This window comes from Panthera tigris, chromosome D4 (genome assembly GCF_018350195.1).
Source record: "Panthera tigris isolate Pti1 chromosome D4, P.tigris_Pti1_mat1.1, whole genome shotgun sequence".
Classification (NCBI taxonomy): Eukaryota; Metazoa; Chordata; class Mammalia; order Carnivora; family Felidae; genus Panthera; species Panthera tigris.
In genome coordinates this window covers 43704263-43724911 of record NC_056672.1, presented here as the reverse complement: position 1 = coordinate 43724911, position 20649 = coordinate 43704263, and the positions used below count along the sequence as shown (strand labels likewise).

Below are 20649 nucleotides of genomic sequence, written 5' to 3'. Positions count from 1 at the left end.
ATTAATCTTTTGTATACTTTATTTTGAAGAATACAGTTTTAAAGATCTATACATAATACATGAAAAGTGCCCTTATGAAGATGGACATTTGTCATACGTAAGTAAAAAAAAAGATACCTTGTTAAAAGCATAGTTAACGGATACCATTTTAAAACAGTTCACAAAGCTTTTAAAACCAGTGCAAGTTGTATTAACAAAAAGCTTTTCACCTCTAGTGAATTGTTATATTCATCCTTTTTATGGTTTCAGTGTGCCTTTAAGAAACATTCCTTGCATCAATGAAAGATGCACAAAGAGAAAGCATGCTTTTTCTAATGTAGCCTGTCTAGTTTCTGTAGTAATTGCAGTTAGAACCAACCTTTTACAGACTAGAAGGATCATTAAAAGGCACGTTAGGCTTTAAGGGTGAAGAACAGGAGTTCCTTATTTGCTGGATTATACATTTTTTTTTAACCACAGGTAAGTAAAATTTTCAAACTGCTTTTAACAGAGGAGCAGTGCTTCACAAAATGTGCAGTGATTCAGAAGTTTGGGGCCCGAGATTCTACATTACTTGCAAGTTTCAGGCTAATACCAGTAATGCCATCCCCTAGACTGGACCAGATAGAAGATTCTTAGGCAAAAGTGAGATCTCCATTGCTCTTCATACAAGGTACTAAAATGTTACATAAAAGGGGAAGTCTTGATTGGCAATTGATATTTTGTAAATTGAAGTCAAACTAAAAAGGCAGAAAAGGAAAATGAAGCATTTTAAAATGACCCAAACCAAAAAGGAGTAACACTGCAGTCATGGGGGGGGGGGGTCACATAAAGGCCAGAAGTCAAGTCTGGTATACAGCCCAGAGTTTGTATTAACCAGTACTTGGTTGATTCCAATGTATGAAACATGAGAACCATCACCCTGCTTTCTCATATTAAGGAGTACAGTCACTAAAGTGGACAGATAATACTTGGGTTAGACTATTCTAGCTCATTAATCCCAGCAGATTTAAGATTGAGAACTACTTTTTAAAAGAGGATGTTGGAGAATATTTCAACATTAAGAATGTTGTATCCTGCATTTCTAGTTTGCACCAAAAATGAAAAGAGCAACAACTGAATATCCCAGTATTAAGAGACTTATGCTTATATTCTGCTTACTGAACACAGTTAACCCTAACAAAGCGGGTTGCTATAATTAACCTACAAAATGCAGCTAAAGTTGTATCAGACTGTCCACTCCATATGTTAAAGGTTTAGCATTTAGGTAATGTTAAAAAAACAATCGGCACTAATTTGAAAGATTATTTGCAGAAGTTCTCAGGCTTTTAAGTTTTATACATTGCTACAACTCATTGTAAACATCTCTAAATCTATGGATAATAATTGTATATCTGGCTGTTTGGTTTTCCTTTGCAGTTTGTAGTGGTCCACTTTCTATGGTAGGTGCTAGAAAAGGCCTTTATGTGCTTTTAATAAATTGATCCCTATTTCTTGACAGCAGCAGGCTAAGGTTTCCAATGTAAAATGGATGAGTCATTTAGAATGTTACAGACAGTTACTAGAAAATGCATACTTTGGTACAAATACGGCCAAATCTTAAATGTGTAAGGAGATGTTCATTACACTTCTTAGTAAGTGCTTTGGGGGTAATTTAGTTCAAGTTAAGGCTTAAACAGTACTGGATTCTAAAAGTCAAAAGGGTTAGAATTGTCCACATTTCAGGAGCTTTGAAGATGTGACGGAACAGCACAGCAAGCTTAAGAATTTTTCATTTTATTCAACCTGGGGTTTTTATTTGCAAGGTAATTCCAAACTTGATGGGGCAGTGTTAAATTGCAAAAATACATACTCTGAGACAGTGCAAACAATCCACTTTAAGGTAATGAGAGTTGTGCATAATTTCTGACAAGTTCTTTCACTTAGCACTTTCACAATAAATTGAAATGAAATCTGCATAGGTCAGATTAACCCTGAAATGTTGGAAGACTGGTATAGTAACAAGTTCTTAAAGATTACACCAGGTGGGAGATATGTAATGGAAATAATTTTTTAATCAGTTGATCTAGTCATCCGCATAATTACTATAAAAGCACACATATCAACCATTGGCTTTTTCAACCATGCAGAGTTAAGGCAAACATTACTATTCCTAAGGGACATTTTTAATGAAGGGCATGATAAATGTCAGGCATGTGAGGTCATGATTTTCTTGAACCTACTGGCAACAAGCCTAATAAGCTTTAATGTTTTAAGACTTATTGATCAATCCTAAAAAAAACTATTTACAAATGCACAAATAATAAGCATAGAAATCTATTATACAAGAATAAAATTTCTGTGTGCAGTGCAAGTTTATCCCACAGGTTTTTAAAAGTGACCAATAGCAACAATTCATGTACCTGAACAATTTCAGGTCCAAAGAATAAAGAGGAACATTTTAAACCTATTCCAATTTTGTAAATTATGAGGCTGATTTAATTTCATTTAAACTACATGATTGGCTCATTTATTCCAATCTTAAAGCTGTTGCAAATTAATGGTATTGGGAAGAGGATGAAAAGTAATGTGGATATTCAAGATAATCCATTAAGGAAGAAAATACATAATATGAAGAAATAGAGGCAAGGCGGTTGTCATCAGACTTTAAGGTAATTTTGATTAATGACTACAGAGGAGTTTAGTAGTAGTCATTTAATAGCTGCAGACCCCTTTCAGAGAACTGTATTGCAACATGCAGTCTAAGAATTTTAATAAATATAATATGGCTGTACATACAAATACCTACACAGCCACACATATACACACATACACAAATAGTTGCTCTTATAATTGAGATTTCATTTGTTTGGGGGTTAGGCAAGTTTACATTAAACTACTATGCCCCAAACCCAATAGCTTCAAATATAAACAAAATGCCAAGAATTAATATTTCTCATCAACCTACATACACTGAGAAATCCAAAAAACAGTTTTCAAGCGGAGGCAGATAAAACCATTTAGAAGTTGCAAACCTTCAGACATGAACCCTGGGACATTTTAATAGCATTTTTATGTTGCAAGAGGATTCAGTATAAGCTACATTTCATTATATACTGTCCCAAGAGTTAACTTCATTTCACTTTCATCAATCGTTAGCATTTGGAACAAACCTTACATGTTTGCCAACTGAATCTATTTACCCTCAAGCTTTGTGCATCAAAAAATCTAGTGAACCTCTTACTTAAATGAGAGGAGCTCCAAAACACTTCCTGCACCATTCCACACTGATACTTGGCGGAGCATCAATTTTCTGTAACTTCTCAAGAATCTCTGAAGACAAATTATTGTATGCAAGTCCATATTCATTGTCAAAAGCCTCTGAAAGACATTTTCAAAAATGGAGTTGTAATTTGTGAAACAAAAGCCATAAATAGAAAAATGGTAGTCAAGTAAAGTCAAGTACATATATAAACTGCGTATTTAAAAGTAGAAATCTTTTCAAAACTTAGAGGAGTATTTACCCATACCAATTGCAATTGTGTAAATTACTTAAGAGAATGAAAAAACCTGCTTTAGTAATCATTAACCAACTTACCAATATCAATATTCTCTCTTCCAAGAGACACTAATGATAAGAAGAGGATTTCTCGGTATAAACTCCTATAAAACAAGTATTTTTAAAGTTAATGGGCAAAGAACATAGAAACACACGGCGGTTTTTTAAAATTTTTTTTTTTTTTTAACGTTTATTTATTTTTGAGACAGAGACAGAGCATGAACAGGGGAGGGGCAGAGAGAGAGGGAGACACAGAATCTGAAACAGGCTCCAGGCTCTGAGCTGTCAGCACAGAGCCCGATGCGGGGCTCGAACTCACGGACCGTGAGATCGTGACCTGAGCCGAAGTCGGACGCTTAACCGACCAAGCCACTCAGGCGCCCCTCATGGCGGTTTTTTAAAATGGTGAGCAATGATTAAGCTCTATAGTTTTTGTTTTTGTTTTTTTTAACGTTTATTTTTCAGACAGAGAGACAGCATGAACGGGGGAGGGGCAGAGAGAGAGGGAAACACAGAATCGGAAGCAGGCTCCAGGCTCTGAGCCATCAGCCCAGAGCCCGATGCGGGGCTCGAACCTGCGGACCGCGAGATCGTGACCTGAGCCGAAGTCGGACGCCCAACCAACTGAGCCACCCAGGCTCCCCAAGCTCTATAGTTAACAGCAATGTATCCACTGGTTTTGATATCACTCCACAGTTATGTCACCCTTTGCAACACTGAATTTCTATTTCAAATTAAAAAGTTATGGGCATAAGGCTTCACACCAAAAACTTTTAAATGGCTTACCTTCATTATTAACATTTTAACAATACACAGTTTCACCCTTGAACAATATGGGTTTGAGTTCCATGGGTCCACCTACACTTTTTTTTTTTAATGTTTATTTTTGAGGGAGAGAGAGAGGGGGAGACAGAATCCAAACAAAGCAGGCTCCAGGCTCTGAGCTGTCAGCACAGAGCTGGATATGGGGCTCAAACTTGTGAACTGTGAGATCACAACCTGAGCTGAAGTCAGATACTTAACAGACTGAGCCACTCAGGCACCCCCCCCCCCCCACTGTTTTTGTTTTGCTTTTCAATACAGCAGAGTCCTATAAAGGTATTTCCCTTATAATTTTTTAGTAACATTTTCTTTAGTAACTTTATTGTAGAAACACAGTATATAACACAACATACAAAATGTGTTAACTGTTTACGCTATAGGTAAGGTGTCTGGTCAAGAGTAGGCTATTAAGTTTTGGGGTAGTCCAAAATTATACACAGATTATCAATTCCATGGGGGGGGTCATTCAAGGGGTCAATTTAACTCTACTTTCCAATTAAAATTTGCAAAAGCAGGGTCTTCTCTCATCTTTTGCCACTTGACAAAGTAATGTTAATTTTTAAGTAAGTTCGAGGTCCAAAACCCTTGGACACAGTGTGAAAGGTGGTGTGGTCTCTTTACTATTTAACCTACCAATAAAGGATGAACCATATTTATTTGGTCTGTGAACATAATACTGTCAAAAGCCAAACCTTAAAAATGAAGGAAAACTTAAGAAATGAAGTGATTCCTGAATATTTTAACATAGAAAAAAATTGCAGAGTAATGTTGACTCTGATAAAGCTTCATCATATAGCTTTGTTTAAAAGGTTCAGAAGCCATAACCTGTCATTTCTAATTTTCCTTCCCTGCCCTTAAACTACAGATGCTTGAAACTAGCTGCTCTTTAGACTGTGAAGGTCATCTCTATCTCACCTGTTGAGATTACAAAAGGACCCATCATTTTCATAATCAATTCATGCTCTATCACTTCTGAAGTTATCTTCAAAGATGCCACAACCAAAGAAACTTGTAGAGTACCTGGAAACTGTTAATGATTGGTAGAATTTATGATGCCACTTTTCTGAAGTTTCCACTGCAAAATTTACTTATGTAGAGGCTGGAGTGAGTACTGATCTAAGCATGTTAGCAGAAGCAGGAAAGCCCCTTATCCTTTTTAATTCACTGTTTCCATCACGTTCCTAAATTGTTTCTATTCCTAAATAGGTTTTTTTTTTTTTTTTTTTAACTATCCCACAAGAAAATAAAATATAAGATGCGCAGGTTGACAGGGCCTGAACAAGCAGTATACATGTATAATAACATCACTGTTAACAAATTCATTGAAGCTTTCCAGTGAATAACAGCAGTGGTTCCCAAAGACGCAGTACAGTTTAGACATTCATGAATCACCTCCTAAAATTTAATCTATTCCTCTATACCAGAACTTTTGTTAGGTTTGCTCAGGTATGAAAGGAAACTCTGGGTAGCACTTTTCAAAACAGGTATGCTTCTTTTACAATTAGAGATATGTTTTAAATAATACTTAAACATGAAATTGAGTGGCAAGAAGCAAAAATGATTATTACCTTTGTCTTTTCATGTCTGGCTTTATTAGCTGTGAAAGTAGGTTGATGGGTTTCAGAACATCATTATGTTGAATACTCTGCCTGATGGTTTCTACTAAAGTGCTTGTTGCTTCTTGTTCCTCTGACAGGAGAGACAATTTCTTTTCAGAATCTAATAAGAAGAACACAGGAAGTAAGAATAATTACTTTTAAAAGACTTTTTTTCCAGAACTGTAGCATTTTCTAGTTTTCTATTCAACACCGCCTCCCCCTTAAGAGTAAACTTCTGTGTCAATGTGACCAGCTACAAAATGTTTTTCCTGCTTTCTTCAGATAGGAAAGGCTTGTCCCTTTGCCTTTTCTCTGAACACAGGGGTTCCTGCTTCAGGCTGGGATGTGATAGTTTGTACTCCAGCAGCAATCTTATAACCACAGAGCAACCTTAACTGATGGAAACGCAAGACACAAGTAAGACACAACACAAGGAGCCTTGGTCCCTGATGACAGAGGAGTTGCCTATCAGTCCTGGAGTGTCCACTTCATAACTTCTCTATGGGAGAGAATAATCTTTACCTGTTTAAACTTCTGTTATTTGCCATTAAATATAGCCGAGTATAATCCTAATTGATACAAAGGCAATTCTAGAATTATTAAGAACAAACATTTATACAGATTTCATAGATTATAAAAGTGCTTCAGTACTGTACTGGAATTCAATCATGCTGACATTCAAAGTATACAAAATCAATGAAGTGTGCTTGGCCCAGAATAAAAGGAAAACTAATACTGCAGGTAATTCCAGCAGCCGTACAATTTTATTTATACCCATGTGAGTTGAGATGGGAATATGTATCCAGTAGCTCCCTAGTCAGTCTCATTGAGAATCCATCATAAAACCAGCTGTTGTATTTTTCGTACAACACAGCCCCTTAGTAAAGGTAACTAGTAGTACTTCATTTGTGTTCAAACAAAGAAACAGCAAAGCTCTCTATTACAAGGGGAAATACTGGCTCTTACGGGCTCTGATTCTAGCTCTTCTACCTGCCACATGATGACCTTTGAATATATTTGATTTTTATGCTATGCTGTGATTTTAGAACCTAACCCAAATATAATCTGCAACTTCACTGTTTCTCATTTAGTTTAATTAACACTTCGAGATATAATTCCCAAACCATTCAATACACCCATTTAAAGTGTACAATTCAGTGGTTTTCAGTACATTAAGCTGTACAATCATCATATTATCATCCCCAAAGAAATCTCCTATTAGCAGTCCCTCCTCTATCTCCCAAACCCCTCAGCCCTAAAAATAATACTTTTATTTTTAAATAATATTCCACTGTATGGATAGGCCATATTTTATCCATTTATCAGTGGATGGACATTTAGGTGGTTTCCATTATTTGGCTATTAAGAAAATGCTAAGCACAGTGCACAAATTTTTATACATAGGTATGTTTTCATTTCTTGGTATATACTCAAGAGTGCAACTGCTGTGTCTTATGAATACTCTACTATTTTGAGGACCTGCGAAACTGTTTTCCAAAGTAGCTCCACTATTCTTTATTCCACTCAGCAGTGTATAAGGGTTCCAATTTCTCTATATCCTCACTAACACCAACACTTGTTAGTGTCTGATCCTTTAGATTATGGCCTACCTACTGAGTGGGAAGTGTCTCTCTTTGTGGTTTTGGTTTGCATGTCCTTGAGGTCTAATGATATCTAACATCTTTTCATTTGCTTTTGGCCATTTGTATAACATCTCTGAAGAACTGTCTATTCAGATCCTACTATGGTCTGAATGTGTCTCCCCAAAATTCTTATGTTGAAAGACCTCATATCAAATGTAATGGCATTAGGAGGTGAGGCCTTTGGGAGGCAATTAGGTCATGAGGGCAGAGCCCTCATGACTGGATTAGTGCCTATAAAATTTAGTGGGGGGGGCGGTACCAGAGTTCCCTCATATGAAAGGATCTAATGAGAAATCTGCAACCTGGAAGAGGGCCCTGAACTGTGTTGGCACCCTGATCTTGGACCCACAGAACTGTGAGAAATACATTTCTATTGTTTATAAGCCACCCAGTCTTTGGTATTTTGTTACAGTAGCCAGAATGGACTAAGACAGATCCTTTGCCCAGTTTTAAAGTGGGTTGTTTTTTTATTGTTGAGTTGTAAGAGTTCTTTGTATGTTTTGACTTTAAATCCTTTTTAAGGTGTATTATTTGTACATATCTTTCCCCTAGTCCATGGGCTGACATTTTTGATGGTTTATTTTTCAGCACAGAAGTTCTTTATTTTAATTGTCTACTTAATCTACTTTCCCTTTTCTCACTTGTGCTTTTGGTGGTGGTATATCTAAAAAGGCCTGTGTTCTACAAGGTCATGAATATTTACTCCTATTCTAAGACTTCTACAGTTTTAGCTCTTACATTTAGATCTATAATCCATTTTGAGTTCATTTTTATGTATAATTTGAGGAAGTGATCCATCTTTGCCTTTTTTTTTGTTTTGCATGTTGCTCCAGTGGTCCCAGCACCATTTGTTGGAAAGACTATTCTTTAGGTCTTAGACTATTCTTTAGGTCTGTTTTAGCCTATTGTTGGATTGATCCCTTTATCATTATATAATGCTTTTCTTTGTCTCTTTCCACACTCTTTTGTTTTAATGTCTATTTTCTGTCTGATAGAGGTAAAAGGCGAAAGATTTATACAATCTGAAGAGAAACCAGAGTATTATTTTTTTGTCTAACATAAGTATTGCTACCCTATTTGCTTTTGTTTGTTTTGTTTGTTTCCATTTGCACACGTATCTTTTTCCAGCCCTTCACTTTCATTCTCTGTTTATCTTTAGGTCTAAAATAAGTCTCTTGTAGGCAGCAAAGAGATGGGTCTCTCTCTCTCTTTTTTTTTTTATCCATTCTGTCATCCTCTCCTTTTGATTAGGGCGTTTAGTCCATTTACATTTAAAGTCATTATTGACAGGTATGTACTTAACTGCCATTTTAATTGTTTTCTGGTTGTTTTCATAATTCTCTATTCCTTTCTTCTTTTCTGGCTCTCTTCCTTGTGGTTTGAGGGTTTTCTTTAGTTTTTATGCTTAGATTCCTTTCTCTTTATTTTTTTTTTATATTATAGGTGTTTGATTTGTGACTACCATGGGGTACATGGAGAGTGTTAATATTGGCTCCCCCAAGTGTCCAGCTATCTAGGCTAGGGGAGGAGAAGAAAAACAGTGCCTGCCAGCACTTTTGTTCCCAGAGAAGTCTATAGATCTCTGCCCCTTTGGTACATGTCCTAAAATTAGTCAACAAATCTCCTTCACATATACCCCAGGCACTTTTCAAACTGCTGCTGCTTTGCTGTGTCCCCAGCAAGTTACTTAGCATGCTGGCTCTTTAAAGGTGGGGACTCAGCTTCCTATCATCCTCTGGCTCTCCTGGAGTTAAGTGCTGCTGATTTTCAAAGCCAGAAGTTATGGGGACTTTGCTTCTCAGTGCAGGTACCTAGTATGGGGTCCGATCCCCTCCTTCCTCCCCCATGCTTATGATGCTCCTCCCACTTGTAGTTAGTTGTACTGGAAGTATGGTTCCCGACTGCCCTGCTGCCCCTTTTTGATATGGACTTCTCTCTACAACTAGCTTTGGAAGATCTGTTTCACCAGTCTCCAGGTCATTTTCAATTAGTTCAACAGATGTAGCTGTTGCTTCAATTTGTCTGTGGGACAAAGTAAACTCAAGATCCGTCTACTCTGCCATCTTCCCTCCTTTTTCTTTAATAATTTTCACCAATTATGGTTGTTTTGCTAGGAAGCGGGTCTCTGAAAATCCTCTTCCAGAAGTCATTGAGAAGTTGTACCATTCTAAAAGTCATCACCCACTTTGGGGCGCCTGGGTGGCTCAGTCAGTTAAGTGTCCGACTTCGGCTCAGGTCATGATCTCACGGTCTGTTGGTTCGAGCCCCGCGTCAGGCTCTGTGCTGACAGCTCAGAACCTGGAGCCTGTTTCAGATTCTGTGTCTCCCTCTTTCTCTGACTCTCCCCTGTTCATGTGCTCGCTCTCTCTCTGTCTCAAAAATAAATAAATGTTTAAAAAAAATTAAAAAAAAAAAAAAGTCATCACCCACTTAATTGTTCTCTTTTAATGTCATTTACATGCCAATTCTTCATTTAAAGCAGCCAATCAAGGCATTCTTGAGAAATAAGGCCATTCTTGAAAATGCTAAATTTTATTCTCATCATAAATTATAGAATATTTTGAAACACTTGTGCATTTCAAGAGAGGTGGGAAATAACTAAAGAAATAGCAACGCTATCATTTTCTAACATGAAATTTCAAGGCTACTTGGCTATTTAAAAAAAACATAAAAATATCTGAACTGAAACCACAACAACAAAAATGACAAAAACAGCTTATAATGTACTTAACTATAATTTTATGACTAGCATTTTCAAGGGAAACAATCCAAATAGCAAAATATTAATAGAGTTTTTGAAAAGGACAATCTAATAAAAGATTAAAAGTGAACTGTTCCCTTTCTCTTCCAAGGAGCCACTGTTAGTAGTTTTAGACCTTTTTACTTGCATATATTCAAAACACAGATATATATTTTGGGGTTGATTTTTCTAAAGAAAAAAAAGAAAGAAGATCATATAGTGTTCTGAAACCTGCCCTTTTTCACTCAATATATGATGGGCATCCATCCTTTCAGACACCTGTATGCAAATGACCCTTATACTTTTTCTTGGCTGCCAACATTTCATAGTATGGATTTATCTCAATTCTCCTGTTAGGTATTTATGTGAAGTTTTTAAAACAAATATTCATACAGTAAGCATCACTGTACAGAAAGCTTTGCATATGCTTTCTATAGAACAGAGCTGTCTTACTGTGATTGCTGAGTTTAAGGATATCCACATATTAAATATGGATAATATAGTCCACATTGTTCTCCAGAAGTATATCATTTGCACTTCTAACAGTGTATCAAAGTGTTCTTTTCCTTCATATCCTCAAAAAGACTGGATTTTAATTATTAAGATCTTTTGCCATCCTGATGTAACTAAGTTTGTATTTTTCCTTTTTTAACAAAAGAACTTGATATTTCATTAAATAAAGAGCTTGAGCATTTTTTCATATTTGTGTTAGGAACTGAATTATATCTCCTCAAAATTCATATGTTTGAAGCTCTAACCCCCAATGTGGCTATATTTGAAGATAGGGTCTTTTTTTTTTTTTTTTTTTTTAACGTTTATTTATTTTTGAGACAGAGAGAGACAGAGCATGAACAGGGGAGGAGCAGAGAGAGAGGGAGACACAGAATCTGAAACAGGCTCCAGGCTCTGAGCTGTCAGCACAGAGCCCGACGTGGGGCTCGAACCCACGGACCGTGAGATCATGACCTGAGCCGAAGTCGGACGCTTAACCGACCAAGCCACCCAGGCGCCCCTGAAGATAGGGTGTTTAAAGAGGTAATTAAGGTTAAATGAGGTCATAGGGTGGGAACCTAATCCAACATAACTGGTGTCCTCATAAGCAGAGAAAAAGACGCCAGGGGGATGCACATGTACACAGAGAAAAGGCCAACTGCAATCCAAGGAGGGAGGCCCTGGGAGAAACCAACCTTGCTCACACCAGTTCCAGACTGTGAGGAATGAATTTCTGTTGCTGAAGCCACCCAGTCTGTGGTATTGTTATAGTAGCCCTGGCAAACTAATATAAACTATGTAATGTTTCTTCCATGAACTGCCTACTGATGTCATTTGTTCATTCATCTCCTGGGTTGTGTCGTCTTATTGACTTAAAGGACTATGGAACAGTGAATGATACACTGTTTTAAATGCTCTGTAAAAATATGTTCTAAATACAAAAGACTGAAAATGAAACCAGAATCTTTGAGGTTAGTATCCATGTAATTAAAATTATGATCTTATACCAACACATCCAAATTACTCTTAAACTATATAGAATTTACTCTCCAGGGCACCTTGGTGGCTCAGTAGGTTAAGGATTCAACTCTTGATTTCAGCTCAGGTTATGATCTCACAGTTTGTGAGTTTGAGCCTGGTGTCAGGCTCCACGCTCACAGTGCAGAACCTGCTTGGGATTCTCTCTCTCCCTCTCTCTCTGCCCCTCCCCTACTCACACATGCACTTGCTCATTCACTCTCTCAAAATAAATTTAAAAAAAAAAAAAAAAAAAAAAAGAATTTACTCTCCAAATACCTAACCAATTGGCATTTGACAGAAAAATCACAAAACACTCTTCAACTCCCTGATGCAGTTAAATGGGTCAGTACAAGCGCAAATCAATTTGATCTAAAGCGGCAAGATTTTTGAAAGAAATAATAAAAACATATGAAAAATTTTAAAGTAAAGCAGAATAATTTGTTTCTCTCATCTCAATTTTTTACCTCAGTAGTCTATTCTTCTTTATTGTTTTTAAAATTTTTTAATGTTTATTTTTATTTTTGACAGGGACACCGCATGAATGGGAGAGAGGGAGACACAGAATCTGAAGCAGGCTCCAGGCTTTGAGCTGTCAGTACAGAGCCTAACGTGGGGCTCAAACTCATGGACTGCAAGATCATGACCTGAGCTGAAGTCGGACGCTTAAACGACTGATCCACCCAGGCACCCATTATTCTTCGTTATTGTTAAATAGTATTTTACTGTATGGATTGTACCACAATTTGTTTATTTATTCACCTATGAAAAGATACATGGGTTATTTCCAGTTTGAGTCTTTTATGTCTTTAATTCTAATTTACTTACTAAAATTCCTCCATGAGACATACAAAGGTTCTCCTGGTTCCTGATGAAGGTTGATATTATCCCATAATAGCTGAATATACACAAGTTTGCTATCCTGGGACAGAGATGACAGAGGAAGCTAAAAGAGATCAATAGAAAGTATTAGTACTCTAAGCATAATAATTACCAGTGGATCTAGCAAATCTTGGTTATATAAAATAAAAGCGTTCTTTTGAAACTGTGGACCTAAAATTCTAAGCAAAAAATTTTGATTTTTATTTGTATTGATACATATTCCTACTTTCTGAGGTGCAGACTTTTCATTCCTACTTCCACAGATTGCAAAGACAACTTGGTAATTGGCACAGTGGCCACATGAAAGATTAGTCACCATTAGAACAAATTTTAAGGTAGAGAAAGTACAACAGTTTCTACTATCTTGTGCTGTTACTTAAAATAAATGAGTCAAAATAGAGTGTAATACTTTAAGAAAATATTTTCCTGTGCCCCTGGTGTGTGTTGGGGTGTCTCTAATCAATATTATAAATGAAGGAACTCTAGGAGCCCACTATCTCCAATGGAATCGGGCACCCCAGCCCAAGTACAGTAAGGGCTTTAAAGTCAGACAGCCAGACTGTGGTCTTGGCTCCCCGTCACGTAGCAGGTGTGTGACCTTGTGGAAATTACTTAACTTCTCCAACTTTTAATTATATCATCTGAAAAACATGCATAAGAGGAGTCCTTTAAAATAAAGTTGTTGTGAGAAGGTCAACTGGTGATATGATAGTTCAGAATAAAAGCTACCTTTTCTAGCCACCCTTGCAAACTAGGTATGACCATATAACTAAGTTTAGGCCAAACAGATACATAGAGAAATGTTATGTACAACTCCAGGAACCATCCCTACAGAAAGAAGACACATTCTTCTCCATTCATTTTTATCCTTACTGCTGGCTGGAATATGGACATGATGGCTAGAAATAGAGAGGCCATCCTGGACCAGGTATAGAACTTGGAAATGGAGGTTATACACAGCTGACCAAAAAGACAGAAGGATCTCAGGTCCCTAAGACTACATCATCCCAGGACCACCTTCCCAAACTTTGATGTGAGAGAGAAATAATGTACATCTCGTTAAGGCACTGTTGTTGTACACTTGTTACTCTGAAGTTAAGCCTCATTCTAACCAACACCAACATAGTACAAGTATAGAAGTTGGTACCCTACCTGTACACCTCCATTACAATGTTCAGATGTGAGGATAAGTCCTGGCAAGTTACTAGGAAGGTCCAAACGTCTGAAATACCAAACGAGGTTCCAGAAAATGATTGGATGTTTATTGATGAAAGAGGATGTGTGAATCACTTGATCACCTTCATTTTCTAGCAAAGATTCAAGTTCTTTACGAAGCACTAGAGGACTCAAGTAGGGCACAGAAACAGGGGGAGGATTGGGTCTTTTTCCTAAAGGATCCTTTAAAAAATAAAAATACAGAAAGAAGTGAATATTATCTATTCTGTGTATGTTTAAGAGTACTTCTCAAGGAGATTATGCTCTATCCTTTCAAAATCAGTTATTTCAGAACCATTGCTACATGCAGTATACGCTAATGAAAACCTAAAAAAAGAAAAGAAAGTACTTAATCATAAATGCCCTTACGTTAAATGATTACAAAAGAAAATAATCCAGAGACAGACCCTAAACATACAGAGTTTCTCTATCAGATTGATTTTTTTTTCCTTTTCAACTTTTACAAAAAAAATACTACATTTCAGGGATGCCTGGGTGGCTCAGTCGGTTAAGCATCCGATTCTTGATTTAAGTTCAGGTCATGGTTTTCATAGTTGTGAGACTGAGCTCTGCATCAGGCTCTGTGTTGAGCATGGAGCCTGCTTGGGATTCTCTCTTTCCCTCTGCTGCTCTCCTGCTAGTGTGTGTTCTTGCACACACATGCTCTCTCTCAAAAACAAAACAGAAAGAAATACTACATTTCAGATATTTATGATTATTCCAAAAAAAAAAAAAGTTGACTCTATCTTCTTCCTACAATCTAAATAGATGGGGCAATTTTTGTGTTAATATTATTTGATGACTCCTTTTAGAATTATATCTAATGTGCTTTCACATTTGATTGCAACAGCTAAAGAGCAGTCTTACAAACAAAGGAAAACGATGCCAATTCAGTCTTTCTAAGTTGTGCATATTATAATCAGAATAAAATGCTTATGACCAACTCATTAATGGGTACCCCTAGTGCCCAGGCTGTGGTCTCCAAATACCATTTCCTCAAAAATGAACCACAGCTTCTTAGAGAAATGGCTGATTTTAGGTCTAGAGAAAGAAATATTAACATGAGCATGAAACATCTTGTCATATAAGAAAGCAAAGAAGCTTTGTAAAAAAATTAGAAAAAGGCTGCTAGAGATGTGTCAAAAGAACTAAAACACCAACCTGTAGAGGCTTCTAGCTGATCAAAGATGGATGATATATTAATAAGGATAACAACAGCAATGGATGTAAACCTATTTAAATTAGTGAGCTCATAATGATACTCTATTCCTCCAAATTAATTCATCACCTTAGAGGATGCTAGGAATCCAACCTGTTATTTTGAAAACTGGTTAAGTAAAAGGAAAAATATTTGTCCCACCTTTCCAAAATAAACTGCATTTTTGGAAAAGCAAACAGAAAACATGGAGGATGTTTCTCTTTACAGATGTATCCAACATATATAAAGACAATTAGACTACCAGCCTTGAAAGCTGGAAATGAATAATCTGAGGTAGGCAATGAGGCATTAATCGCTACTAGCATCACAAAGAAAGTTCATGTCTTCTATTGAGGGACATTCTACCACTGCAATTGTCTTACAAAAATAAACAACCAAACAAAAACCTGAATGTGATCAAGCTTCTAGATATAATTACCAATTTATAGCGTCATAATCAACAAATACAGTTGCAAGGCTAAAAAAGAGGGTCTACAGATGTAAAATGACTAAATAACAGATCAACCAATTGGTAATGCATAGATGTTATTTGATCCTCATTCTTCAAACTACAGAAGACACACATACTTCACATTTTTAAAATAGAAATTTGAATAGAGATTGAATAATTTGATTTTTTTGGTTGTATAGTGGCATTGTATTTTTCAGAGTCCTTATCTCTTAGGAACTACATACTGAAATATTTACAAATGGAATATATGATATTTGAAATTTATTTCAGAATAATCTAGGAAAGAAGTGAATAAGGATATACATAAAAGAAGAATGGCCATAAGTTGAAAATTACTGAAGCCAGATGATGGGTCAAAGGGACTCCGTATACTCCTTTTATTTTTGAATGTACTTGAAATCTTAAAAACCTGTTAGTCTAGGGGCACCTGGGTGGTTCAGTCAGTTGAGCATCTGACTCTTGGTTTTGGTTCAGGTCATGGTCTCACAGTTCGTGAGATTGAGCCTGGCATGCAGCTCTGCACAGAGCCTGCTTGGGATTCTTTCTTTCGCTCTCTGCCCGCAACCTCCCCCGCCCATTTCTCTCATTCTCTCTCTCTCTCTCAAAATAAATAAAAATTTAAATAAATAAAAGTCAATCAATCAAAAAATAAAAAGTTCTTAGTCTCTTTATCTTATCACTCATGGTTAAAGAAAAGCTACTAAAGATGGATTATGTGCTATTCTAATAAATACTTTCATGAACACACAGATAATTATGATGTTGTTACCTACCACAACTTCCTGCAGACTGTTGGGAAGACTGACTGTTGAAATGCCATGAAACGGTCGCTGGGAAAAGTCAATATTTTGCAAGGGACCCCCAACACTGTGACTTCGCGTCAAAGATACATTTCGCTTTGATAAACTATTAGGCACAGATGAAATTTTCATGGTTTGGACTTCTCCACCGGATTTCTTTATTTCATCACTTAAAAAACATGAGGAAGAAATGCTGTATTTGTGCTGTAATACAATCTCAATTTGTATACCTAGAGTATTTTCTACAGTGAACTCTGAGTCTAACTGAATATATCGGAGAAGAATCAGTACCACCTTATAAGATTAAATTTTCTTCAGGCATTTCTGTAAAAGTGGTCAGGAGAACAGGATGGGATGGATAATTCTGGTGACAGATGGGAAGAAGAGGACAAAGGGTAGACAATAGATATTCTTTTTAAAAGATTAAGTGCCCATTCACAGTTGCTTTATTCAAACATTATTTCCTCTTTATTAAACAAAATCACCTAGAATTATCCTGCGTCCAACTAGATATTACAGATGAGTATTTAACCTCTACCAGGCCAAGATCCACCTAAGGGCAGAAACTAGATCTTACTTTTTTATTTTTAGTGCTTAGCATAATGCTCAGCAAACAACAGGCTCTGAATAAACGTCCGATTCAATCAGTATTTAAGAGGAAGCGGTGTATTTCACAGTAAAGAAAGTATGTCTCTGGAAACTGGTACTGAATACTTTTTACTACAGAGAAGCTCATTCTGTAAAAGGACACTGTAAAACATTAAACATAGTTTCAAAAACGGTTGATCATCACATTTGTTTATTAGATACTTAAACAATGTATTGTAATAAAAGTTAATATTAAATTTTTTAAATGCCAGAACTTAGGGGCTCCTAGCTGGCTCAGTCAGTATAGTGTGCAGCTCTTGATCTTGGGGTCATGAGTTTGAGCCCCAAGTTGGGTGTAGAGATTACTTAAATGAATAAATAAATAAAAACTTAAAAATAAATTAAATAAATAAAATGCCAGAACTTACGCCTACATAAGGCTGTCTTCAAAGATGGGATTTTTACAAGGGTACCCAATTTATAATGAAGAGCTCTCTGTACCCTAGAGTACCTTGATTCAATTGCAGAGGTTGTCTCTTCAGTTATGGTCTGGTTTTGTTTGGGGAAATCCATAAAGTTGATCAAGTCAGGTTCTGCTGAAGCGGACACAGGTTTGTGCTCTGAAGGTTCACTTGCCAATGGAATGCTGCCACTTTGTAAACTGTCACCAGAGGTGCTTGGTTTCAGGAAAAAGCTAAATAGGGAGCAATCCAGAAAAAGTCTTTAAAAATCCTAGAATCCTCTAAATTTCGTATTTAGAATCACTTTATGGTAAAGGAGTCACTGAGGAATTTTACAATCCATAGAAGTACCATCTATTTCAAACACACACACACACACACACAGCCCCCCTCCCCCATTCTCTCTTCCTCTCTTGTCATAAACTTTTTTAAATGAAAAAGGTCTCAAAGTCATTACAGTTCAATGCAACATCCTTTCAGATTTGAGAACCATTAAAGAAAGCTATGAAGGAAGATGGAAAACAAAATATTTCATTAATTTTCTGAATTAAAGAAGAAAAAGAGCAGCAATGGCATTTTATCACGTATTAACCTACAATTGTTTATAATATCCTCCCCCCATAAATATCCATTTTGTCTCTAGTCATTTCTTTCCCCCTTTATTCATTATTTTGTTTTCGTCTTCTCGTCTTATCTCTATCCATCTCTTTCTGGGTGGGGATGGGGTGAGTGTTGGGCCTTGCAAGGGACATTAAGAGAACTTCCTGAGGCTGTAGTAATATTCTGTATTTGATAAAGGTTTGGTGTGCACAAACGTATACATTCAATTTTCTTTTTAATTTTTTTAAATGTTTATTTATTTTTGAGGGAGACAGAGAGAGAAAGAGTGTGTGCAGGAGGGGGACAGAGAGAGAGGTGGGAGGAGGGTGCACGGATAGAGAATCCAAAGCGGGCTCTGTGCTGACAGTAGTGAGCCCAATGTGGGGCTCGAACTCATGGACTGCGAGATCATGACCCGAGCCAAAGTCGGATGCTCAACCAGCTGAGCCACCCAGGTTCCCCCACATTCAATTTTCAAATGGTACATTTTAAATTTGTAGATTTTCTTATATACAACTTTATTGCAAAAGAAAAAACTGTAAACAAATATTGAACTTTAGTTAATATGTATGCTCAAGTCTTTGGGGGAGAAGTGTATTAATACTGTCTACACCTTCTTTCAAATGAATAAAAACATAAGAAAAATTGGTGGATCGATGGAGGGATAGACAGTTGATAAAGAAAGTACAATAAAATAGTAATACAGAGATGGATATTTGGGTGTCACTGTAAAAAAAAGTCTTTTAACTTCACAGCAAGTTTGAAATTTTCCATAATGACATATTTGGGGGTGGAAATCAATAATGCTCCTTTACACTCACTTAGAAAATATAAAATAAGGTACTTAACACAATAGCTTAAGAAGCACAATTAACACAACAAAAAAGTGTAAGACTAGGGAGAATAATTTAAGACCCTATTAAAAGGACACAAAGGATAATCTAAAAAAATGGAGATATATACATACCATGCTCAAAGATAAGAGAATAACACTAAAAACGTCCATTTTCCCCAAATAAATCTATATAGCTAATGCTGCAATCCCAGTGAAAACTCCAGTTGGGACTTTTTCGGGGAGGAGGGGAAACTAAAGTTGCTCTAAGCAAAATAAATAATTAAAACTCCATGAGGGGGAGCTTCCCTTATCAATCAGACAAGACACAAACAGTATTGACAAAAAAGAACAGGGCACACAGAACCAGGGTGAGGTGTGCATGGGAACTTGAAATGTGATAAAGGTGCTCTACCTATCAATGAAGAAAGGATGGAAAACCAGCTCATTACATGGAGAAAAAAGAAAGTTGTATCCCTACCATCATACACAAACACAAAGGTGGACTCCAGATGGATTAAAGACCTAAATATCAGAGGTAAAATATACAGCTAACAAAAGAAACTTTAAGAGAAAATCTTCATGTCCTACAGATGGCAAACAACTTTTAAAACAAGGCTCCAAAATGGGGCGCCTGGGTGGTTCAGTTGGTTAAGCGTCCGACTTCGGTTCAGGTCATGATCTCGTGGTTCACGGGTCCAAGCCCCATGTCAGGCTCTGTGCTGACAGCTCACAGCCTGGAGCCTGCTTTGTGGATTCTGTCTCCCTCTCTCTCTCTGCCCCTCCCCTGCTCGTACTCTGTCTCTCTCTCCCTCTCTCTCTCTCTCTCTCTCTCTCAAAAATAAATAAAACATTTAAAAAACAAAAAAACAAAAACAAGGCTCCAAAAGCACAAATCATAAGGTGGAAAATTAATGGATAATGACATCAAAACACATTATTTTAAGGAATTAATATCAAGAATATTCGAGACAGACATCAACAAGAAAAAGAAAGCTAATATAAAAATGGACAAGGTATAAACAGGTAATTCACAGAAAATGCTGGAGGAGTGTCTGGGCGGCTCAGTCAGTAAAGCATCCGATTCTTGATTTCAGCTCAAGTCATGATCTCATTGTATGTGAGATTGAGCCCCATGTCAGGCTCTGTACTGATAGCAGGAACCTGCTTGGGATCCTCTGTCTCCCCTGTCTCTCTGCCCCCCCCCCCCGCTGCTCTCTCTCAAAATAAATAAACTTTAAAAAAAATAAAAGAAAATGCTGGAATAATTCACAAGTATATGAAGAGATAAACTCACTAATATTCAGAAAAATTCAAACAAAAACAAGATACCACTTTATACTCATTAGAAGACAAAGACCAGAAGAAATGATAATACCATATGCTGGTAAGGATATACAGAAATGAGAATTCTTGGGCACTAACAGTGGGGGTGTTGTCATGTGGTAAGCAATCTTCCACTGTTTATTCAAATCATGCATGAAAATAACCTAATGACTTCACTCCTAAGACTACTATTCTTCACAAGTTTAGAGAGAGACATATTTTACAGTGCACGGCATCACTGCAGTGATATTTATAGTAACACAATACTGGAAGCAACTGAAACAACAACAGGATATTGGATGGCTAAAATGAGATATTAACGTCCTACAGGAGAAAAAGGAATAAATTAGATGTACATATAGCAACTCAGATTTTAAACTTAATAATAAAAATAGATATGTTCAACATTATTCTAATTATGTAAGTTAAAAATGCATAATTGTGCA

At 36.7% G+C, this 20649-nt stretch overlaps 1 protein-coding gene across 6 annotated transcripts in view; it reads right to left on the bottom strand.

Annotated features, from left to right (window-relative positions):
* Position 1: 1 nt before the first annotated feature.
* Positions 2–20649, bottom strand: part of DENND4C (DENN domain containing 4C) — a 123488-nt gene continuing 102840 nt past the window's right edge. For 5 of the 6 annotated variants that reach the window (XM_042963464.1, XM_042963466.1, XM_042963465.1 and 2 more), the window contains 7 exons: positions 17496–17678; positions 16370–16565; positions 13864–14109; positions 12658–12775; positions 5908–6058; positions 3557–3621; positions 2–3339 (listed from right to left, as the gene is read on the bottom strand). In XM_042963464.1, coding sequence (XP_042819398.1) covers positions 3203–3339; positions 3557–3621; positions 5908–6058; positions 12658–12775; positions 13864–14109; positions 16370–16565; positions 17496–17678 — 1096 coding nt within the window. In that variant the 3' untranslated portion in view covers positions 2–3202. Of the gene's footprint in view, positions 3340–3556; positions 3622–5907; positions 6059–12657; positions 12776–13863; positions 14110–16369; positions 16566–17495; positions 17679–20649 lie in introns of those variants that run through there. The other variant, XR_006210330.1, reaches the window with a different exon arrangement.